The 24,593-nt window shown below is 41.9% G+C and overlaps 3 protein-coding genes and 2 pseudogenes across 12 annotated transcripts in view; all 5 read left to right on the top strand.

Annotated features, from left to right (window-relative positions):
- The window catches only part of LOC122439811 (protocadherin alpha-6-like), a 132,164-nt gene extending 109,873 nt beyond the window's left edge, over positions 1-22,291 (top strand). The window contains 2 exon segments of the mRNA XM_043465280.1: positions 19,247-19,305; positions 22,250-22,291. The gene's annotated coding sequence lies outside the window, so the exon portion shown is untranslated.
- The window catches only part of LOC122439813, a 119,124-nt pseudogene extending 96,821 nt beyond the window's left edge, over positions 1-22,303 (top strand).
- The window catches only part of LOC122439814 (protocadherin alpha-3-like), a 159,354-nt gene extending 137,045 nt beyond the window's left edge, over positions 1-22,309 (top strand). Inside the window, 2 exon segments of the mRNA XM_043465281.1 lie at positions 19,247-19,305; positions 22,250-22,309. The gene's annotated coding sequence lies outside the window, so the exon portion shown is untranslated.
- Positions 1-22,310, top strand: part of LOC122439812 — a 127,321-nt pseudogene extending 105,011 nt beyond the window's left edge.
- Positions 1-24,593, top strand: part of LOC122439810 (protocadherin alpha-C2) — a 183,427-nt gene that overhangs the window by 130,864 nt on the left and 27,970 nt on the right. For 8 of the 10 annotated variants that reach the window (XM_043465272.1, XM_043465275.1, XM_043465269.1 and 5 more), the window contains exons 2-3: positions 19,247-19,305; positions 22,250-22,338. In XM_043465272.1, coding sequence (XP_043321207.1) covers positions 19,247-19,305; positions 22,250-22,338 — 148 coding nt within the window. Of the gene's footprint in view, positions 1-4,773; positions 7,860-19,246; positions 19,306-22,249; positions 22,339-24,593 lie in introns of those variants that run through there. The other 2 variants (XM_043465265.1, XM_043465267.1) reach the window with 2 other exon arrangements.

Genomic DNA, 24,593 nt, shown 5'->3' with positions numbered 1-24,593 from the left:
AATGCATTCCTTCTGGAGGAAAGGGACTGTGGAAAAAATTCAACCATCATGTTAAATGAAAAATCTTTTTTTATCTTTCCAACAACTGGATGCTGTACCTGTAAAGAATGCTATAATGATATTTGTAAACATTTTCCTTTTCAAGATGTATAAAGATCAGAAGTGCAGTTCTTTTATAACAAGATGGAACTTTTAAACTATTTTGGGCTACACTAAACATTGGGATGTTCATTTGTCTCTGTTTTTAAATTACATGTCATGTGCTCAGTTGGTGGAACAACGTAAATGCACACCTTAAAACTGAAAATTATAACCTTCCCTATTTGACAGATATTCCCATAATGGTTAGCCCAAAGCCTGATCCAACTAATGAGGACACCCTGTGGTCAAAAGACTCTACATTGTTTGGTTCCCCAAAGTAAAATGATTTGTAATGACACTAATAATAAAGAAAGGAAAATTTATGTGAATTAGGAGAGTTCACTGAGCACCAGTATTTTCTCAGAGGCTTAACTGGGTTGTGTTCTGATTGGTTTGCTCCTTAACTGGGTTGTGTTCTGATTGGGTTGTGTTCTGAGGTCCAATGACCTCATGATAGATGCATTTTACAGATACAATTAAGGGATATAGTTAAGGGAGACTATTTCAGAGTTTTTGGCTAACATGGGGGTAAACTCATGTTTTTTTTGTGTGTGTGGTGCTTCTCATATCATGTTACTTTCTTTGTTAGTTATGAGCAGGGAATATCTTTATTTTATAATTTATAATTATAAAGTACAAAGAGTGATAATATAATAATTCTGAGCAGATCCTTTCTTAAAGAGTTCAGCAACTTTAGAATTAGTTCCAGGTTTGAAATATCTTGAATTTCAGATTTTAAAGGAAGTTAGATCATTGTGGACTGTTGAACCCTCTCACCATGAGATCTGGGAAAAAAAGAGGGAAATAGTAGCTCTTATTATATCTGCTAAAAAAGGATCTGAAGAAGCAGAAACACCCATCACTTATTTATTGAGAGGTTTACTACACTGTAAAGAATATACAGACACATACAACATGGCTTCTGCTTGTAGGTTGGTTATAATTAAGATAAAGAAATAATATTGAAGCATTTGGATGAATTAAAACATGATACATTTAGAATTCTGAATGTCAGCATTTAGAGAGATGTATACTGTGAAAGAGATAAAAAGACCTTATGTTTAGAATAGACAATGTTTCGTGGATTAGGTAGGTTTTAAGATGGATCTTGAAATATAGATAAGATTTGGAAAGGGGGAGAGAAAAGATGAAGCTATTTTTATTTGAGATAATTATACAGTGAAGTTGTAAATTTAGTTCTGTTCAAGAAACATTATTAAGTACCTCTGTGCCAATCACTACACTGGGCGTTAGAGATTACAGCATGTTTGGCAATAGTTCTGCACTGTGTTGCTAACGTATTTTCACATTTCTTAAAAAAGGTGAATCTCTTGTGAGGGAACAAATCCCTTGAAGGAATTCTCATGATGCAAGTCCCTTTTCTTTGGTGATATAGAAAAGGACTGGTTTTTGTTTTCAAAATATAGGATAAGTTTAACTTTGGTACACATTCATCTTCCCCATAATCACTGACTTCCTGTCTGGCATAGTTACAGGTGCTAATCTTTGTTTGATACTTTAAAGGGCCATGCTATATACAGATTGCAACTAAGGAGGTTATCTGATGATAAGAAGTTGTTGCATTTTGATAGTAATAATATTTGTCAATTACTATGTAGGTTGTTTTTCTCTTTCCAGTTTTATTGAGATATAACTGAATACAGCATTGTATAACTTTAAGGTATACAGCATGATGATTTAAGTTACATACATCATGAAATAATTACTACAATGTTTAATGAACATCCATTTTCTCATATAGATAGAAAATGAAAGAAAAAGAAAATTTCTTTCCTCGTGATGAGAACTCTTAGGATTTATTCTCTTAACAGCTTTCATATATAATATATAGCAGTATCAATTATATTATTTATCATCTTGTACATTATATCCCTAGTACTTATAACTGGCAGTTTGTATGAAGCCCATCTTCTAACTGGTTTCATCTAACTCCCCCTCTCCTACCCCGTCACCTCTGGTAACCATAAATCTGATTTCTTCTTCTATGAGTTTGTGTGTTTGTGAAGTATAATTGACCTACAGCACTATGTTAATTTCTGGTGTACAACATAGTGATTCAATATTTCTGTGTGTTACAAAATGATCACCACAATAAGTCTAGTTAGCATTTGTCACTATACAGAGATATCACATTATTACTGACTATATTCCCATCCTGTACGTTTCATACCTGTGACTTATTTTATAAGAGGAAGTTTGTACCTCTTTAATCTCCCTAAGATTGTTTTATATACATCATTTCATGTAATTATAATGATTCTATGAGTTTACTTAAAATTGTCTTCCCCAATTATAATGAGTAAGCTAAAGTTTCAAGTTATATAACATGACCAAGGCCACATGGTTAGTCATTGGCAGGGGTGTGACTGACTTCAAAATCTGTCTTACTAATCACTGTGCTACTCTGCTTTTCTGTAGAGCTTCTGGAAGGTCTGAGGAAAGGAAGGAGTGCATAGTGGTGTGGCCGAGGCATTAGTACTAATATTCATGGACAGGGCACCTACCAGCAGTCTAAACAATCCCATTCCACCAACTAGTAAGGTTGGCATGAGACATGTACAATATATGAGGAACTAAATCATTGGAGTGCCAAATACAGAGTACACCGTCTCTTTAGTACATCTTTGAAAAGGTGGCTGATTTGCACTGAACTGGTGCTGTTTGCCTTCTCAGCCATTGAGGGAGTAAGCACTAGTTGAAGCTTATGATCCTGACACATCAAGATGGACAACCTGGCAAATGTCCTTGCTGGAAGATGACAAGATTACTAAGAGAAGAGCCCTGATTTTTCTCCTGAGTTGACACTTGGGGGCTTCCATTAAAAACATTACCAAGCCTCTGTCATTTTCATCTCTTCCTTAAGAGCCTGCGATCTTGTCAGGGGCACAGGTTCATGCATGGTCAATGCCTACTGACCAGGTTTCCGAGTTGTGGGCAGAGGTGGCAGTGACTATGAAAGCCTGGGAGGAGATGAGGGAAGAAAAGGTCATTCTTCCTGACAACTTATAACTTGATTCCACTTATAAGCCATTTATTTTCAGAAATAAGTAATGAGTGAAGACATAGGCCAGACCTACAATTCATGCACTTGAGAGTTTAAGGCTTTCTGAGATCAAATTACCACAGCAAACAGAGACAGAGTTACTATACGGACATTTTGGAAGGAAGCTGACAGAGGGAGAAGCCAGAGGCCTAGGAAAGGAGATAGAAATAGAATGTGATGGAAATTGCTTCCCTCTCTGCACCCTTGAGGGAACGAAGAGGGCAAAGAAGCAGCAGCACATAGAAGACACAGAAGGAAGAGATAGAAGGAAGCTGGGAGCTTCTCTGGAATAAAATGAGTTAGGTTGTAGAGTTGTCAGAGGGTGCACTTGGTGTGTGGGAGGAAGAGATGCCCTAGTCCAGGCCTTTGAAACCTGGGTGCCTTGGCCCCTTCACCCCCTGAAGGAGCGAAGCATGTCCAATATCAGGTCTTGTTCTAGTTTTGTTGCAGTTCATAGCTAGGAAATGACCCACAGCAGAAGATCAAGGGGTGAGAGGATGCTAAAAGAAGAGATGGAGTGAGTCCTTTTTTTTTTTTTAAGTGGGGCATTGTTTTTAAACTCTTGTAGAATAGATGAGAAGAACTGGGGAACGTGGATGCTCAGAACAGAGAAGCAGAGGCAATGACACAGCACAGAAAGGCTTCCTCTGACCCTTCTGCCTTCCTGTTCACTGAAGGCAACTGGTTATCCTTTTGTTGCCTGTGCAGCAATACAAGGGGTGTATTACACCTGCAGAGACCAGCAGGTGTAGAGGAGCCTCATATTTATGGAATATGAGCTGCAACCATTGAAATTGCTGCCTGGTAGTGTAAGATAAATCCTAGCCTCCCACATTTTGCTTAATAACAGCAGACTTTTCACTGCAAAGCATTAATGGATCCCAACTTCTGGACAGGCTTGGGAAATCAAGAGTAACAATCTTGATGTAATGGTTTTGCAGGCTCTTGACATTGTCATCCATTAAAGAAAAAAAATTAAATCACTTGAAAGAACAAAGAAAATGTTTTAGGTGATAAATGAAAAAGATTTGAAGTACAATGAGGAAAAGCTTGAAGGAAGAATCTCTTTAAAATTTTACCAGATTCTCCCCACTATGATCAAAAGTGTTAAAGTAAGAGCTTAGCCTGCAGCTTCATGGAACCAATTTTTAAAAATAATTTCAAAACCTGAAATATTGGTTACTTGCCAAGGCACACACTGAAAGTAAAGGCCATTCGGCTAGGAGCAGAATCGAGTGTTGGATCCCAGGATGCTAGTTTTAGGTCTGCTCCGCGAAAGAGGACAGCACTTGCCACCCCTTCCCTCTGCTCTAGAAGTTGAACACTTTCTGCAGTATTTAGTATTCAGGGAAAATGCTGGGGTCAGAGAAATAATCCCCGTCATCCTCCAGAGTGCGTCTCTCGCGTTTGTTTCTTTGAACGTGAAGCCGCCGCCCAGATACCCGTACTTAGCTGAGGCCCTCGGTGTATTTTCTTGAATTGCGCTTGGAAATCTTTTCTTGGGAGCTGATAGCTCGAGTCCTAGAGACTTAGCAGCTTTTCCTAGAATCTGCTTACAAGACCCGTGCAGCAGCCGAGGGACCGTGGAGACGGGCTGAACAGAACAGTGGGGGCAGGGAGAAAGGGAGTGGCCGTGTTCCCGCGGTCCGCCGGGACCCGGCGGGTCCGGGGTAGAGGAGCTGGGGCTGGAGTGGTTGGGGCGACTGGGCTGACCGGGTCGGTCGTCGTCCGCCACCTCGGTGCGGAATCGGAGCCGGACTTGCGGAGCACTCCTCCCCCTCCCCTTCTGCTTCCTCTTCCCTCCCCCTGGACCAGCGGCGGCGGCGGCGGCAAGGAAGCGAAGCCGGGCAGAGCGACTCGGCGGCGAGCGGATGAGCTGGGATATGGGGAGCCAGGGCTGGCGGCGGGGCCGGGAGCCCTCCGAAGGGCCCACGAGGGGAGCGGCCCCCGGCATTTGCTAGCGTTTGCTGGCACGTGAGGTGTGGGGGAGCGGGCGCTGGGCGGCACGAGCGGAGGCGGAGGCGCGGCCGGGGCGTGGAGCAAGGCTGGGGAAGCTGCTGCCTCCGGCCCTGCCCGGCTGCCTCCGCCGTGGCCGGTGGCTATGGAGCTGGCGGGCACCAGACCCGGGGCGACAGTGCGTCCGCGACTCCAGCCGCCCATGTCCTGGCTGCCGCTGCTGCAGCTTCTCCTGCTGCTGCCGAGCCCAGCGGCCTCCCAGCTGCGATACTCGGTGCCGGAGGAGCAGGCACCCGGCGCGCCTGTGGGTAACGTGGCTCGTGCGCTGGGGCTGGAGCTGCGGCGCTTGGGGCCGGGCTGCCTGCGCATCCACCACCTGGGTGCGCCCAGCCCGCGCTACCTGGAGCTGGACCTGACCAATGGAGCGCTCTTCGTCAACGAGCGCATTGACCGGGAGGCGCTGTGCGAGCAGCGGCCTCGCTGCCTGCTCAGCCTGGAAGTGCTGGCGCACAGCCCGGTGGCGGTGAGCGCCGTAGAGGTGGAGGTATTGGACATCAACGACAACTCGCCTCGCTTCCCGCGGCCCGACTACCAGCTGCAGGTAAGCGAATCGGTGGCCCCTGGAGCGCGCTTTCACATAGAGAGCGCGCAGGACCCCGACGTGGGCACCAACTCGGTGCAGACCTACGAGCTCAGCCCCAACGAGCACTTCGAGCTGGACCTGAAACCCCTGCAAGAGAACAGTAAGGTGCTGGAGCTGCTGCTGCGGAAGGGCCTAGACCGCGAGCAGGCAGTCTTGCACCACCTGGTTCTCACAGCTGTGGACGGGGGCAGCCCAGCCCGCTCCGGCACGGCGCAGATCTCGGTGCGAGTCCTGGACACTAACGACAATTCTCCCGCCTTCGACCAGTCCACTTACCGCGTCCACCTTCGAGAGGATTCGCCCCCAGGCACGCTGGTAGTGAAGCTGAATGCCTCCGACCCGGATGAGGGCTCCAATGGCGAGCTCACGTACTCCTTGAGCAGCTACACGTCGGACCGGGAGAGACAGCTCTTCAGCATCGACGCCAGCACGGGGGAAGTGCGGGTCAGCGGAGCGCTGGATTACGAGGAGGCCTCCTCCTACCAGATCTACGTGCAGGCAACTGACCGGGGTCCGGTGCCCATGGTGGGTCACTGCAAGGTGCTGGTGGATATCGTGGACGTGAATGATAACGCACCAGAGGTGGTGCTCACGGACCTGTACAGCCCGGTGCCCGAGGACGCTGCCCCCAACACTGTTGTGGCCCTTCTCAGTGTCAATGACCAAGACTCGGGTCCCAACCGGAAGGTGAGCCTGGGCCTGGAGGCCGCACTGCCTTTCCGACTGAATGGTTTTGGAAACTCCTACACACTGGTGGTGAGTGGACCCCTGGACCGGGAGCGGGTGGCTGCCTACAACATCACAGTGACTGCCACTGATGGGGGAGTGCCACAGCTCACGTCCCAGCGGACACTGCAGGTGGAGATATCTGACATCAATGACAACCCCCCCAGCTTCCCAAAGGACTCCTACTCCATCTACATCGAGGAGAACAATTTGCCAGGGGTGTTGCTCTGCACTGTGCAAGCGACGGACCCAGATGAAAAGGAGAATGCGGAGGTGGCCTACTCCCTCCTGGAGAGGGAGGTTCAAGGGCTGCCAGTCACCTCCTATGTCTCCATTAACAGTGCCAGTGGTAGCCTTTATGCTGTCAACTCCTTTGATTATGAGAAGTTTCGGGAGTTTTTTGTGATTGTGGAGGCCCGGGACAATGGGAGCCCACCACTGAGCAGCACTGTGACCGTCAATGTGTATATAGTGGACGTGAACGACCACGCCCCTCACATCCTGTACCCTACCTCAACCAATTCATCAGTAGCCATTGAAATGGTGCCTCGAACTGCCCCTGCTGGCTACCTGGTCACTAAAGTCATAGCCATGGACTCAGATTCTGGGCAAAATGCTTGGCTCTTTTACCATCTGTCCCAGATTTCTGACCTGGACCTCTTTAAAGTAGAGCTCCACACAGGAGAAATTAGGACTACCAGGAAGATGGGAGATGAGACTGGAACCACTTTCAACCTGACCGTGGTGGTCCGAGATAATGGAGAGCCATCGCTGTCAGCCTCTGTGGCCATTACAGTAGCCGTGGTGGATAGGGTTTCCAGAATCCTCCCTGACACTCAGAGACATGTGAAAAGTCCTCGGACATACTCTGAAATTACACTTTATCTCATAATAGCACTAAGCACAGTGTCTTTTATATTTCTTTTGACAATCATTGTTTTGAGCATCATCAAGTGCTACCGCTACACAGCTTACGGCACCACGTGCTGTGGAGGCTTCTGTGGAGTGAGGGAGCGGTGCCCTGCAGAACTCTACAAGCAGGCCAATAACAACATTGATGCCAGGATACCTCCCGGCCTCAAAGTGCAGCCTCACTTCATCGAAGTGCGAGGGAACGGCTCCCTCACCAAGACCTACTGCTACAAGGCCTGTCTGACAGCAGGCTCAGGGAGCGACACCTTCATGTTTTACAACACAGGGGCACAGACAGGACGGGGACCTGGGGGAGCCCAGGCAGCGGCAGGTGACAGCAGGCACCTCACGGGCCAAAGTGGGCAGAGTGCTGGGAACCTGGTTATTCTCAAAAATGAAGCTGTTTCTCAAAATGAGGTGAGATGGTAGTCAAGGGGTCTTCCACAAAGTCTTGCATTTTTCACCCCCCTCCACCATTATCATGTGGTTGGCTTTATTGAGTTATTAACAATGACGAGGGTTATCTGGTAAACTGAATATGTGTAGTACCTGTGACTGGGTTATAATCTAATGTGTTTTCCTCTCTAGAAAAATAGCACTAGAGAATTCTTTTAGTTTCCCATTTCTTTTCAGATATGTGAAGACTTGACTATAAAATTGTCTGAGAAATGAGGGTTTGTCTTAAGTGTGTGGTGTTCAAGCACAGCTTTGTAGAGAAATAGGATAGGCCTGAGAATAAGATGGTGCTATAGGGGGTGATGTTATGAGACTCAAGGAGGAAGGGCTTGTGCCATGTCATCCACAGGGCAAGTTCTCTTTTGAAACCCTTGAGGAGTGTTGTTTTTTCGAAGTTCTTAGACTTCAGGGTTATGGTGGTCACCTCTGTATGCTTTCCATACTGTTTATACCTTGGACTATCTACAGTGTAAAGTATCTAGTTAATATTTCTGGATATTAGTTCATATTAGTTAATCCAGTTAATATTTCTAATATTAGTTTTGCATTGTACTAATGTGATAAGATCTGCTAGAAACTCTTATCAGAGTTGATAAGACCATAGAATGTGGACCCTCTCCCCTGAAGACGAAGTTTGTTTTGGCTCTTTGCTGTGGTAACTCTTCTGTAGGGGCTGTCAGAGGATATGAATGATAGTAAGGCCGGGAACCAATTTGTCTGGTTGGACCATGAAGATGTTAGAATGAGTGGACTAGGGATGTGAGGGTATGGTGAAGCCTGGAACAAGCTGGGGTTGGGGAGAAAGAAAGGGGGGAAGAATTCTGCCCTTAGTCACCTTTCTTGGCATTGTGTGAACTCATTGTAGGAGGATTTCCCTGCATTTAGAGTAAGTGTGGTCTGATTCCCTCTTAACAGTTTCTAATGTTTTGATGAGATGTGAAGCAGCCTCTTCAAGGCCCTCCTGTCTTTAACTTAAATGATAATACTTTAAATAATACTTCAGTATGTTCCATAGCACATGTTCATTTTCTGAATCTAGCTACAAAAGCCTTGGAAAGTGGGACTTATCATACACGAAGGACAGGTGTTAGTAGACACACTGGTTTTAGGTTTTAAGTAGGCGTAAGACTTGTTTGCTCATTACATGCAGGATGTGTATGTTGGATAGCGCATGTGTTTTGTGTCGTGTGTTTGTCTCCACATGCATTTTCTGTGATACTTTAAATGGAATTTCAGAAGTTAAAATTTTATCTCATAAATAGTGATAAATTGTTTCTTCCCAAACAACTACTTTCAGAGGTACTGCAAAATGAATTAATAGTATTTGTCCCTCCCATATTTTTGTGATGTGTTTTCGTTGACATATTGCTGTCTTTTTATTATTGTCCATAGTTTCACATTCTAAATTCATGCTCATCTTCAGGAAATTAATGCATAAGCATAGAGTAGAACAGAGATGGATTGAGAGAATTTCCATGTACATTGAAGGTAGATTTATCTGAAGAGCCTGGTGTTAGTCAATGCTGAGCAGTCACCAGAGGCAGATTGCAGATTAAGAACAGGGGCTGGGGAATCAAGGAGTTTCCAGAATTCTTTTGGAATTCATAGCTTTTGGCAGCATGTAGGGGAGCCTGGTGGGCTGCTGTCTATGGGGTTGCACAGAGTCGGACTCGATTGAAGAGAATTAGCAGCAGCAGCAGAAGGGCTTAATTTTAAATAAGGATGCTGTAGACATTTGCTGAACAAATTCCTGAGAAGTCCTCATGAGCCTCTCTGTAGAGAGCAGGGCAGGCGAGCTTTGCTACCAGCTGTGAGCCAGAAGCGAGGGGAGTGAACTCTTACCCTCCCTCTCCTGACTCAAAGCTTGGGACAATTTGATATGTGAACTATTTCTGTCTCACACTGACCTGTGTGTTAATATGTGCTTTGGTTCACAAACCTTTAATCTAGGGAGAAAATTGTGTCAGAAAAGTGCTTACTTCTGTGGGATTTTGCCAGGAGAGTGCTTGATTTTAATAATGGCAAATTTTTGCCAGACGCTTTTGGAAATTCAGTGCCTATCTGCAGCTCCTGGAATACTTGCGGTTACACAGAGAGAGTGAGTCATGTTGTCATAGCATGGCAAAATGGGGACAGAAACCATTCAACTCTGAAAGTCATCACCGCTAGATCAACCTGTTAAATTCTCACATTAGGCTTTCTGTCTTCTCTACCCAGTCCTTTCAGATGGCAGGAGAGTCCTGGGGTGCAATTAATTCCATGTGCCTAAAATTAGTTGGAGACTGGAAAAGATGAATAAGGCATTTGTGCTCACTGACCACCCAGCTATATATAAAAATATTCTGCACTGCAATATATGTATGGTTTCATTACCTGTAAGTCATACATTAAACAAATACTTATCAACATCTAGCATGTGAGGAAACAAGATCAGAGAGGTTAAGTAACATACACAGTCACTCTACTAGTGGTATTTTAAGTCATATCTGTCTAACTCCAAAGACTGTGCCTTTTGAAATGTTATAGATAGAAATCTCATTGCTTATATTCCTGTTGATATGGGATACTCAGGCATTTAGGCACTGCTGATTCACCTAGTAGTGTCAATAAACTGCTCTGGAAAAAGAGGAATTCTTTGCATAAAAGTAGGTCACCAATGGGAGGATCAGTGAGTAAAAAATGTTACTACCAAACTAGCATATTTTTATTTGTTTTACCATTGACAAAACCTGTTCAACAGATCTTTTATCTTCATTCTTTCTCTGGTTTCTCTTGTTGCTTATTAAATATCAGTATTTAATACCAGACTAATCTTTCAGTAGATTTTATCCCCCAATGAGTTTATTTCATGAGCCACTTGTGCAGTGAGGTTTTTGGAGTAACTGTTTAACAATGGGGCAGAAGTTTTCTTTGGAGAGATCTGAAAACCTCATATTGAATGTGGTTGGCACCCTCTTCAGAATCACCAAGAAAAAAACACAAAGCTTATGGTGGATTCTGTGCACCTGTGGTCCTGTGAATGCGGATGAGTCACATTGAGTGCTCTGGGCAGAATTGTCCAACTGGGCCTCACTGGGACTAGTTGGCCCAAGATGTAGAAATCACAAGAGAGTAGCAGAAACGAGGTATATTTACATTCACTTTCACTTATTTTAAAGCCATTTGGAGTCACCAAATCTTCAGTTATTTTTGCTGCTATGTGTACATATTCACTCTAATTCCAGATGTAGTAACCTGGAAAGTAACCCTCCTTTCAGTGGCACCTAATTTATTACCCACAGGACTGACTCTTCTAGCTGGTGACTGACTGTGCCCTGGATCAGAATGTACACTTTGTGTAAAGTGCCATTGTAGTGAATTCATTAAAAACTGCACAGTGGTCAAAATAGGCAAAGAAATTGTGTCTGAGCTTCCATTTCAATGTCTCATCCTCATATGGTCACTTTTGAATGGGTGGGGCTGTTTTGTTTTGCCATTTCTGTTTTGCTTATAGGGCTGTTCTGAGCAAAGGTTTCTTTGGTCTAAGAATACAATAATTTATTCACATTACCCCCTTCCTCCCCTTTTCTACAGATCAGCTAAGCCAGATGGAATTATGGCTGAGCTCCTCTCTGTCTCTTTATCTTGCACATATTCTGATTGTTGAAGAAATCTGTTTACTGTAGCTTGAATGTCATTGGCCTACCCTTTGTACTGACCCAGGAGTGAGCCTGCACACGGGCATCTGGTCTAACTCAGAACACTCGGCAGGGACACAGGCTGGCATGTTATAAATTGTCTATTGGCATGCTGTCTGTTTCACAGAATAGCAGAGTCGGTTCTGGCTACTTGCCTTGGTTGGCCACCAAGTTTTGCTCTCAGTGAGAGGTCAGGTTGATGTCAGTTTGCAAATGTTTGAGGAAAAATTACCACCAGCAAGCCAGAGGTTTAGCTGAACTATGGGGATTTACAGATGTCTTCAAATGTGACTTTTGTAAATTTCACCTGGCTCCATGTTCTTGTGCATTTTATAGTACGAATATAAATTTGGCTTATTCATATGATAATATTTTGAGTATTTTAATCTAAAAGCATGATTTCAAAAATCAAAGGTCAAGAGAATCCCTCTGAAGTGTTTTAAATATGCTAGCCTAAAAATTATGCAACTTTTTGGCTTTCAAGGATTTGAACTTGACAAATGCGAAGAAATCTCCAAAATTCAAAAATTGAAGAAGAATGTTAGTTCCTTGGCACATAAGCAACACCGGTTCCTTTCTGGCCTTGCAGGGTCAAAACTCTGGGCTCCAGGGAAGTAAAACTGTGAGTGAGAAAGTAACTGCTGTGCTAGCAGGCTGTGCATCCAGAGTTAAGCAGACCTAGCATTTTCTGTTGTACTGGAACCATTATGTATGTTTTAAAGTTATGTGTACTTTATTTTCCTGCTCTGTGGATTAAGGTTATAAATGACTGTTTTTAGAAGTAAGTATTCACCTAGAGGGGCTTCCCAGGAGGCACTAGTGGAGGGTTCAATCCCTGGGTCAGGAAGATCCCCTGGAGGAGGGAATGGCAACCCACTCCAGTATTCTTGCTTGGAGAATCCCATGGTCACAGAAGCCTGGCGGGCTACAGTCCATGGAGTCGCAAAGAATCAGACATGACTGAGCCACTGAGTGTGATTACAGTTCACCTAGAAATCTCATACTTATCACTTTTCATTTTGATTTACGAGAAGACTAATATGTAACATAACAATTATTATTTTAAATGTTAGATTCCTTTTTGCCTTGATGACCAACAGTTTTATGTATTCATTTCCTATTGCTTTGTAACAAGTCACCACAGATTAGTGGTTAAAACTAATACTCAATTATTACCTGCCCATTGTGGCTGGCTTCTCTGCTCAGGTTTTCACAAGGCTGAAAGCAACATGTCTGCCAGACTGAGTTCTCTCTTGGAGACTCCGAGAAAGACTCTGCTTCCAAGTTCATTCAAGTTGTTGGGCAGAATGCAGTTCCCTGAGGACTGAGCTCCCTGTTTTCTTACTTGCTGTTGGCTGGAGTTCCTACAGGTTTCTTTAGGTCCCTGCCCCACGGCCTCCTCCATCTTCAGAGCTGGAGAATATTTTGACAGTGGAAAATATTTTCTCTTGTGGACTCTCTCTCATGCTTCAGATCTCTCTGATTTCTGTCTCTGATCTCTACACCCAGATTTAAAAGACTGGAATGATTAGATCATCCCCACCTATATTTCCCTTTTTCAAGGCCAACTGTGCCATATAGTATGACTTGATCATGGAGTAAGGCCCATCATATTCAGTCTTGGAGATTATACAGGGCATTCACATGGGGTGTAGGGATCCTGGAGGTCATTTTTGGGTCTTGCGTACCATAATTTATATTAGTGTTCATAAAATATCACTGAAAAATTTCCAGTGGATACATCTTTAATAGATTCCTACTAGGAAGGAAAAGAAGATGCTACATATAGTCTTGTTTTCTCAGACGACCATTTATTGACAGCTTCGTGGACTTCCATGATAAGAAGATAGCATTTACTTAACTGAGTAGTCCTATGATTTTATGAATGGCATAGAGGATCTGTCCTAGAAAAGGTGATTCACCCTTTTGTAGCTGAAATATTCCACAGTATAAATAATAAATAATACCACTACAGGATAAATCAAATCTCAGCTATAACTTTGATAGAAATGTAAATGGATTCTTGTTCTTGAATACTACATCACCTGCATGAACTACTTAATTCAGCTTTTCCAGTTCTGGAATTTTGTGACTTATTCTACTGAAGGACTGCTCTTTGAAACAACATACTGGGGCTTTTTACCTATAGAAATTAAGCAAAGCCCAGGGATGTACCATCCAAGTATTAGAGAACTAAACATATGTCTCATTGTATCAGGTATATCAGTAGTCAACCTCTCAGCTTCAATTTTTCCAAGTTCAGATGAAACCCATGTACATTTTTTTACTTTTAATTTCATATCATTTTAAAATCAATCAATATTGGGGGAAGTCAATCATAAAAAAGAGAAAAAAGTATATCTGTCGTTACATGCAAAGTTATTTAAAACACAGACTTTCACATTCAGTTCAGTTGCTCAGTCATGTCCGACTCCTTGTGACACCACAGACTGCAGCACACCAGGCTTCCCTGTCCGTCACCAACTCCTGGAGCTTGCTCAGACTCATGTCCGTCAAGTCGGTGATGCCATCCAACCATCTCATCCTCTGTTGTCTCCTTTTCCTCCCGCCTTCAATCTTTCCCAGCATCAGGGTCTTTTCAAATAAGTTAGTTCTTCGTGTCAGGTGGCCAAAGTATTGGAGTTTCAGCTTCAGCATCAGTCCTTCCAATGAATATTCAGAACTGATTTCCTTTAGGATGGACTGGTTGGATCTCCTTGCTGTCCAAGGGACTCTCAAGAGTCTTCTCCAACACCACAGTTCAAAAGCATCAATTCTTCAGTGCTCGGTTTTCTTCATAGTCCAAATCTCACATCCATACGTGGCTACTGGAAAAACCATAGCTTTTTTGGTCTAGTCCGTCTAGTCCGTCATGTCTAGACTGTCATGTCTAGTCCGTCTAGACATTACCTGGCAAAGTAATGTCTCTGCTTTTTAATATGCTGTCTAGGTTGGTCATAACTTTCCTTCCAAGGAGCAAGCGTCTTTTAATTTCATGGCTGCAGTCACCATCTGAAGTGACTTTGGAGCCCCCCAAAATAAAGTCTCACTGTTTCCATTGTTTCCCCGTCTATTTGCCATGAAGTGATGGGACCAGATGCCATGATCTTAGTTTCCTGAATGTTGAGTTTTAAACCAACTTTTTCACTCTCCTCTTTCATTTTCATCAAGAGGCTCTTTAGTCGTTCTTCACTTTCTGCCATAAGGATGGTGTCATCTGCATATCTGAGGTTGTTGATATTTCTCCCAGCAATCTTGATTCCAGCTTGTGCTTCATCCAGCCCAGCATTTCTCATGATGTACTCTGCATATAAGTTAAATAAGCATGGTGACAATATACAGCCTTGACATACTCCTTTTCCTATTTGGAACTAGTCTGTTGGTCCATGTCCACTTCTAACTGTTGCTTCTTGACATGCATACAGCTTTCTGAGGAGGCAGGTCAGGTGGTCTTGTATTCCCATCTCTTGAAGAATTTTCCACAGTTTATTGTGATCCACACAGTCACAGATTTTGGCAAGTCAATAAAGCAGTAGTAGATGTTTTTCTGGAACTCTCTTGCTTTTTCAATGATCCAGTGGATGTTAGCAATTTGATCTCTGGTTCCTCTGCCTTTGCTAAATCCAACTTGAACATCTGGAAGTTCATGGTTCACGTACTGTTGAAGCCTGACTTGGAGAATTTTGAGCAATACTTTGCTAGTGTGTGAGATGAGTGCAATTGTATGGTAGTTTGAGCATTCTTTGGCATTGTCTTTCTTTGTGATTGGAATGAAAACTGAGCTTTTCCAGTCCTGTGGCCACTGCTGAGTTTTGCAAATTTGCTGACATATTGGGTGCATCACTTTCGTAGCATCATCTTTTAGGATTTGAAATAGCTCAACTGGAATTCCATCACCTCCACTAGCTTTGTTTGTAACAGTGCTTCCTAAGGCCCACTTGATTTCACTTTCCTGGATGTCTGGCTCTAGGTGAGTGATCACACCATCGTGATCATCTGGGTCGTGAAGATCTTTTTTGTATAGTTCTTCTGTATATTCTTGCCACTTCTTAATATCTTCTGCTTCTGTTATGTCCATACCATTTCTGTCCTTTATTGTGCCCATCTTTGCATGAAATGTTCCCTTGGTATCTCTAATTTTCTTGAAGAGTTCTCTAGTCTTTCCCATTCTGTTGTTTTCCTCTATTTCTTTGCATTGATCACTGAGGAAGGCTTTCTTATCTCTCCTTGCTATTCTTTGGAACTCTGCATTCAAATGGGTGTATCTTTCCTTTTCTCCTTTGCTTTTGCTTCTCTTCTTTTCACAGCTATTTGTAAGGCCTCCTCAGACAACCATTTTGCCTTTTTGCATTTCTTTTTCTTGGGGATGGTCTTGATCACTGCCTCCTGTACAATGTCACAAACTTCTGTCCATAGTTCTTCAGGCACTCTGTCTATTAGATCTAATCCCTTGAAATCTATTTGTCACTTCCACTGTATAATATATAATGACTTTCACATTAAGTGAAGTGAAGTCGCTCAGTTGTGTCTGACTCTTTGCGACCCCATGGATGTAGTCTACCAGGCTCCTCCATCCATGGGATTTTCCAGGCAAGAGTACTGGAGTGGGTTGCCATTTCCTTCTCCAGGGGATCTTCCTGACCCAGGGATTGAACCCAGGTCTCCCGCATTGCGGGTAGACGCTTTACCATCTGAGCGACCAGGGAAGTTCCCTTTTCACATTAGGGGTACCTAAACATGACTATCAGCCAGACCTACTTATGAGACAGGCAATTAATCTCTCTAAAATTCCAGATTTCTAATTTTTGTAATTTAAGCATGATAATGTTACCATTGCTTGTAGTTAATTTATTTGAAAGGATTTTAAAAGCCTATCCAATACCTGAACCTTGCTAGCTTCTGAGGATATAACTATTATTATGAATATTTGAGACTATCTATATGCTTTATAAACAAATATATAGTCCCTTTCATAGAGATTATGGTCTAACAAAGGTGTTAGGATAAATACAGTAATATGTATAAAGTGCTTATCCCATTGCCTAGTATTGTGTGGATACATAAAACATATTAAGTACTTTCTTCTTTACCTTTTCCCTGCCTGATCTCGTTGCTGTAAGATGTATCATAACTATGATTCTGGCAAATAAATCTCAGAAGCATCGTGTCGCTGAAGAATTAGTATTGAAAATAGCAGCATGACAAATTACACGTTGCTGAGGAAGTGGGATTATGTAATGGACTGAGTTTCCTGGTCAATCTTGCTAGAACTGTGCCTTTCAGCAAAATGAAGTTGGTGATTTTGTTCCCAAGATCAGCAGTTTTCATCATGGATGTTACCCGGTCATAGAAAAATTGGCAGCATTGACTCAACAGATGTCAGAGTCTTTCTTGAAGGAACGGTCTCATAGCTGACAAGCTGACACCAGCGCTACTGATTGTCAGGGCAAAGCCGGTGATGACAGGATTAATAAAAAGTATTTTGATCACTTTTTGGGTTTACCAGATGGTTGCAATTATTTTCTCTGTTGCTCCCTCTACTACCACTGATAGAAAATGGGAACCCTTCATTTCATCTGTAGATAGTTTTATGCTACTTTATGAGGAATATCAATAGCAGTTTGTGAACTCAAGAACCAAGGGTGAAGCAGCTTGTATGTTCGTATCTTGCCAACAGAATGGAAGGGACTAGAGAGGGCAGTTAGTGTATGGGGACATTTGAGGCAAAAGTATCCTAGAGTTGTTGCTTTTTCTGGGCCTTGACTTGGCTAAATCTCAGATTATCATCTAACCATCCCAAAGTCTGCCTGGAAGTTGAGATTCTGATCACTTCTTTGCTGGATGTTGTGAAGAAATAATGTTTATGAAATACTGTGTATCCCTTGAATGAACTATAAGAATGACAGGATCAAGACTTACTGACATTTTGAAATAGTTTATTGGCATTAATGTGGCCTTTTATCTACCAAATATGATAATTATACTCCAGAGGAAAATACAAAATACAACCTCTATCTCTTCATCTTTCCACTCAAATAGACGTCAGTATTCAGTGACAGGACCTCTTTATTATTTTTTTTCCCAGATACTTTTTAAAAAATTTACTTTTAATTGAAGGATAATTGCTTTACAATGCTGTGTTGGTTTCTACTGTAAAACAACGTGAATTAGCCATAGTTACATGTGTATATATATGTACATCTCCTCCCTGTTTAGCCTCCCTCCCCTCTCGCATCCCACCCCTCTAGGCCATCACAGAGCACCAGGCTGGGCTTCCTGTGCTGTGAGGCAGCTTCCCACTAGCTGTCTGTTTTACACATGCTCGTGTATACATGTCAGTGCTACTTTCTCAGTTTGTCCCACCGTCTTCTTCCCCTGCCGTGTCCATAAGTCCTTTCTCTACATCTGCATCTCTATTCCTGCCCTGCAAATAGGTTCATCAGTACCATTTTTATAGATTGACAGAAGTACTTTAATCTCTGTTCATGAAAACACATCGAGAGGAACATCTGTCACAGGTTTTACTTAATAAAAATTTTGCTAATTGTTACCAGAATAGTGGTGGTGATTGATTTTGTCCCTGGTGACTCCTGAGTAGCTCCTACTCAGCACATAACTCCCAGAACAGTCTTCTGATACCCACATTTTCCTCTGTGTCCCCTTCACTCTGAATTGACAGTTTGTAGACACAGGGCAATCCATCTTTCCAACACATAGGTGGTGCAGAGTGAGTCAGGTTCTTCTTAGGTCTCCGGTTAAGCAGAGCTTAGCGAACAGTAATTGAATAAGAAGGCAAAGCACTCAGAGGAGCAGGAAACAAGTACAGTTTTATCAAAAGGATTATGCAGCACAACAAGGTCAAACCCTGCCACGGTTTGCTTTCCTCTCCCTTGTATTCCTCTTCGATCAGCAGAAGAGGCTGTTATCAGTTGTTGGCATTATGACTGGGCACATCCGTCCAGGGTCAAACATGCTGCAGTCTGCAAAGCCAGCAGCAGATTGCAGTGCTCTGCAGTCCAGCCAGACCAGCAGAGCTTGTGTAGTCCTGTGCCTGTTATAAACTAGAATACCAAACTGGGATGTTGCCTTAATGGGGCATTTGAGCGCAAAAGCAATGAAAACTTTTCCTGTTTCAGAACAAACTGTCCTTCCATAAGTGCTGCATTAGGAACATAGACCTGTGTTTTGTTTTTTAATGGAAATATAGTTTATTTACAATATTGTGTTAGTTTCAGGTGTACTGTGTGATTCAGTTATACATATGTATTCTCTTTCAGATTCTTTTCCACTTTAGGTTATTACAAGATATTAAATAGAGTTCCCTGTGGTATATAGTAAGTCCTTGTGGTTTATCTATTTTATATATACACAGTAGTGTGTATTTGTTAATACATAGACCTGTTTGGAGCAAGGCAAAGCCAAAGCTGGTCCTCACAGCATCATTAAATTCAGTTTTCCATGATATTTAATCTGTGCATTGACCCTGATGAACTAATTTTCTTCTGAAGTGCTGTATGTGTGGATATCATCTTAGAGTTGCATATGAAATGGCAACTTCAATATTTTCAATAGATGCATGGAGATATTTAAGAACCAACTTACCAGTGAACATCATCACTAGGAGATCATTGTTTTGCCATATTAACAGAAACTCCCTTTGTGATTTTGCAGCCACGACAGCCCAACCCTGACTGGCGTTACTCTGCCTCCCTGAGGGCAGGAATGCACAGGTATGTCTTTCCCTCCTTCTGTTGTCAGAAGTTACTGTAACTGTGTGAATCAGATAAACTCTTGTCTTCATAGGCCGGAAGCAGCTGTCAAAACTGAGAAGCCTAAATACTTTGCCAGGGGAATACACTTATTTTTGTCTCCGTATCTGGAAGTGGTCAGTGCCAAATGCTTATTAAGTGCTGTCAAATAAGAGTGCCCTGTAAAGTCACAGACAGGCAGCTGTGTACCTTTTTCTCATGAAAATTTCTATAAGGACGTAGTTTGAACTTCTTTTATCCTTTTTCTATCTATACTTTCTGACCCTCCCGTAAAATGATAACTAACACTGATGCTTTGGGACTTGAGTATATTGTATAATACATGCTTATGTTGTCCACCTTGGTTTTCCATCATACATTGACTATTATATCCTATTAGCCACATAATTGTTATTCTCGTCCATGTTCACTCTTATTAGCATCTCCTTATCTTTTCCATCTTGTTGCTGTCTTATTGCCTGCCCTCAGTGGCATGGACTCCTCAGAGGATGAGCCACGTGAAGGGCCTTTATTGAATATCTGGAGACCAAATCAAGCTTACTTTTAAATTAATCTAGAGTAATAGCATTACTCTAAGACTCAGATTAAATATAATTTTGCCTTCTCTACTTTGTCTCTTTGACAGTAATTGATTAACTACCATTATTCCCAGACCTGATCTAGTATTCATGCTACAGGGCCAAATAAAAGATTCATCATTTGTGAGTGTCTTTGGGAAACCAAATGGAGAGCACCAAGCAACTAATGTTCACTACCACCAGAATAATTTAGTTTTAAAGAAGAAATAAACTCCAGAGCTAAGCCCCTCAAAATATCTGCGCAACTTTTGAGTAGATCTTTAACCAAACCTTGATCAATTTCTAAAGAGAGAGTTTACAGAGTATGTGTTGAGTTAATGAAAAATTGGCTTTAACCCATTAAAAATGTATTAAATTCAAATAAGTCAGTATATTCCCAATCATTTTATTTCACATTGAGCAGAAATCATTATATTAGGTGCTCTTTCTGAACAAGAAGTGATCAGTTGAAGACTGAAGATCAGCAGATAGTTTGGTGAGACACTGCACTAGAATCTGGTCATAATTTTAGGCCAGAAACACTTGGGCAGATGCCATTATACTAGGTTTAAGAAATATTCTTTCTATTTGTTGGAAGCTATCTTATGCTTTTTCCTGCATCTGAGCTATTGTGGTAGACTATATGATAGGAAAAAATATGGTTTATGTTACCAACTCTTTATCTCCCAGTTGAATTAGTACTTTATTTGAAAAGTACCAAAGCTATAAGATTCACCTTTAAAACTATATTAAAATAAAATGCTAAAACATATCACTTCCTTATTCCATTTTCAAGTGAAAAAAAGCCATATGTGCTTCTATTCAGGTTTCAACTAAGATGTCATAAGATTCAAGTAGGATAAGAAAGGAAATAAAAATTAAAACTAAAAGTTATTTATTCCTCACAGTGTAGCACATGGAACGTATGTTAAGTTGTGAACTTAAGTAATACTCATCTTTTTCATGCATATGCTTGGCTTCCTGACCTTTCTAGCCTCAGATATTGTGTACCTGTCCTTTGAAAATTCTGCTTGAGCTGAGCTGGTTCCCAGGGTAGTTATATCTTCAGAGAGAATCTAATTGAATCCACATAATTTGTTGGTAGGCTCCAGCAACACCTTCAGCAGTACCTGAATGATATTAATATTTGGAAAAAAGAGAAAATTCTAGTATATAGATGAAGGGAAGAACAGCAATAGAGCAGAGCTTATTGAGTGAATTTCTACCAGATATGTTGTTTGAAGTCAAAGAGTAAGAGGATATTGGGAATTCCCTGGTGGTCCTGTGGTTAGGACTCTGATCTTTTACTGCTAAGGGTGCATGAGTCCCTGGTCAGGGAACTAAGATCCCACAGGACGCATGATGTGGCCCAAAAAAAGGAAAAGAATGTTGAATTGAGAGAACTTCCCCCATAATATTTCAAGTTTGCCTGCTCTTTTGAGTCACATGACCTCTTCAGGCAGTTGTCCTCTAAGTTTTACTTCAGTAACTTAATTTCCAAGGTGAATCAATGTCTAGTTTCAGAGAGTTCTCTTATTTTGCTGACGGTTTTCTTGGGTGATATTTATTCTTAGGGTCCCATTCATTCCTTGCTTCATCCAAAAAATATTTGAGAGTTTCATATGTGCTTACATTACACATACATAAATGAATATGATGTTCTCTCTGCCCATGAACAGTTTACGTTCTATCTCTGCTTACCTCTAAGGATCTCCCAGTTCATGTCTCACTCCTTTGCAGTATTTCATGTGGAGTTAATCTCTTCTGAATTGGGGTCCATGAATGGTGATGATAAACTTTCTCTAGTCCCAGGATATGTAGGGTGGGTTTTCTTTGAGGAAAAAATAAAGAATGATGAAACAGAAAATAAAGTTAGGAAATAATTGGGCAAAACTGGAATAATACTATAGTTACCAGCAAATAATGTTTGTGCTTTCCTCTGTCCTACAGAAAACCCAGAAATCAGAGAACCAGCAAAAGAAACATGGGGCTTTTGAAAATAAGCTCTCTTCATCTGCTTCAGCATTAAGATGATAAAGTGGCATTTTTAGCCCTCTGATGGGCTTCCTGTTAGATTTAATGAACACCACACGGCTTTAATGAAAACCAAAATTGCTATAAAGATAAAACACGTTTATCTTCTGCATGGTGTAGCAGGCAGTAAGTCAGCAATGCTTTTGCATTTTATGCAAGGTGGCTGCTCAATAGTAATTGCTTCAGTTTAAGCACGAGTAGAAATTGTGAGCTGCAGTCCTGCCTCCAGAGATGTAAGCACTTTCTGAGGGTGGAAGGAGAGCTGGAAAGACAATTATGGTCTAACTTTTATTTGGGTCTGTGTGTTTACTCAGCTCTGTGCATCTGGAGGAGGCTGGCATTCTCCGGGCTGGTCCAGGGGGACCCGATCAGCAGTGGCCAACAGTATCCAGTGCGACACCAGGTAAAGACCCAGGGTCTCGCCCTTTTTGTTTGAGTTCTGGAAAGTCATCAGATGACCTGTTATTGTAAGACCAGGAATATCAGTGACTCTTTTTTAATTCTTTCTTCTTTTCCTTACCTGCGTGACTTCCTTATGTACATCATTATACACAAGTATTTTGATTTTCTTCTTAATGTACCTCAATGGTTGGAAACAGGTAACATAAGGGTGTGTGTGTGCATAAATTTCTTTTCTGTAATAACCAGGTACATGTCAAATACTTAGTCTGTCTGAGCTACACAGACAAGATCTGGTGGCCTCATGCACAGAGATGACACTGTTAGCAAAGATCTTTTGGTTAAAGATGTTGGAAATCCACTCCAAGTAGTAAACAAAAGGGAGACTATAGATTGATAAATAGATAGACTGATGAAATGGAGTTTCTCGTGGAAGTGGAAAACTTGTCAGAACCAAGGCACCACTCTGACTTCAAGTCTCAGTCAGTCCTCCTTTCCCGACATCCACATCTTTCAGTAGACTGACTTTTATTGCCCTGACGTGCACGTTGCCAAACATGACCAGTCTTGCAGTTTCTTAGTGCAGAGGACCAGTGGGAACTGATTCCTAATCCAAACTTTCAGGAAAGAGGATCTGCCAGATGACATCAAGAACCCAGTGGCTGGGTGAGCATTAAAAAATTTCCCCAGTTCACATTTCTTTATTTTCCTTAGCTTGCCCAGTCACTAAAGCAGTGTCATATAATGTAAATATGGCTTTGGAGACCCATCCTGGTGGCAATTTTCAGAAAGGAACAAATATAGAGATTCCAAATGTTGTCTAGCATAATCCTCTATAAATAGAACATCATTGTGGTGATAATAGTTACTAATTTTTGAGACACACTGTATCCAGACACTGTGCCGTGGATGATCTTATTTACTCCCTGAGACAGTCTTGCATGGGATTTATTATCTCTCTTTTACATAAGAGGAGCTAGAGACACAGAAAGGTTAAGAAACATACCCAAGTTCACAGTTTGTGGTAGAGGTAGGATTCAAACCTAAGTGTGCCTAACTTCTAATCCAAGTGTCTCTAATTCTTCTATTCATAGCATGGCTGGCTTGCAAGAATCCACCCAAATTCGAACACACACACACACACACACACATATATATATATATATATATATATATATATATATATATATATGTATATTCACATGCATAACAGATTATATAAGTGTATGTGTAAAAAGTTCTTTCCAAAAATAATCTGGTGCCTTTCAAATGATTAGGCTGTGCAAGTAACATGTGCAGCTAAGGGCCCATTTTTGCTGGCAGCTCTTAAGAGTTTTCGTTGATTCTAATCAGCCAGCATTTGCTATTTATGAATGTTGTATAATTCAACTAAAAGTCACATTTGTCAAAAAAAACAAACGCCTAAGTTAAAGCAATTCATTAGAGAGCTAATATTCCAGATGGCAAGGGGGAGAACATAAAATAGTTCATTGACAAATTTGCAACCCCAGTTGCCAGTGATGGCATAATGTGGTGGAGAAGGAAGTGGTTTTAGACTGCCAACCGTTGCAGGATGGGAGGCATCTGAGAGGTGAGAACTGCTCAATCAAAGCAGTGCCATGAAATCATGCCCTACCATCCTGCCTCCATTTCAGGGTTTTTCTTGTTCTCATAGAGACTTTGCAGGTCAGGCTGGTGAGTCCAGAACTAACTTTGAATACATTCTCCCTTTCATTGATGGTGCTAGTTGGTGTATATTCCTAGGCAAGTGGGAAATAGGAACTGTTTATAGATTATTTTATCTGCATCTGGCCCAGGACTCTCCTTCAAATTCAAAACGATGTTAAGAACCCATCTTTTAAAAAAAAAATGACTGAAGTATAGTTGATTTACAGCTGTACAGCCAAGTGATTCAGTTATACATATACATACGTTCTTTTTTATATTCTTTTCCATTATGGTTTATCATAGGATGTTGAATATAGTTCCCCGTGCTATACAGTAGGACCTTGTTGTTTATCCATTCTCTATGTAATAGTATGCATCTGCTAACCCCACACTCCCAATCCATTCCTCCCCTAGCCCTGTTCCCCCTTGGCAACCACAGGTCTGTTCTTTTTGTGTGTGAATCTGTTCCTGTTTTGTAGATAAGTTCACTTGTGTCATATTTTAGATTTCACATATAACTGAGATCATATGGCATTTGTCTTTCTGACTTCCTTCACTTAGTATTATAATCTCGAGGTCCAACCACGCTGC

Source organism: Cervus canadensis, chromosome 4, assembly GCF_019320065.1.
Source record: "Cervus canadensis isolate Bull #8, Minnesota chromosome 4, ASM1932006v1, whole genome shotgun sequence".
Taxonomy (NCBI): domain Eukaryota; kingdom Metazoa; phylum Chordata; class Mammalia; order Artiodactyla; family Cervidae; genus Cervus; species Cervus canadensis.
Note: the sequence above shows the minus strand (reverse complement) of the source record. Positions and strands in the feature narration are given on the sequence as shown.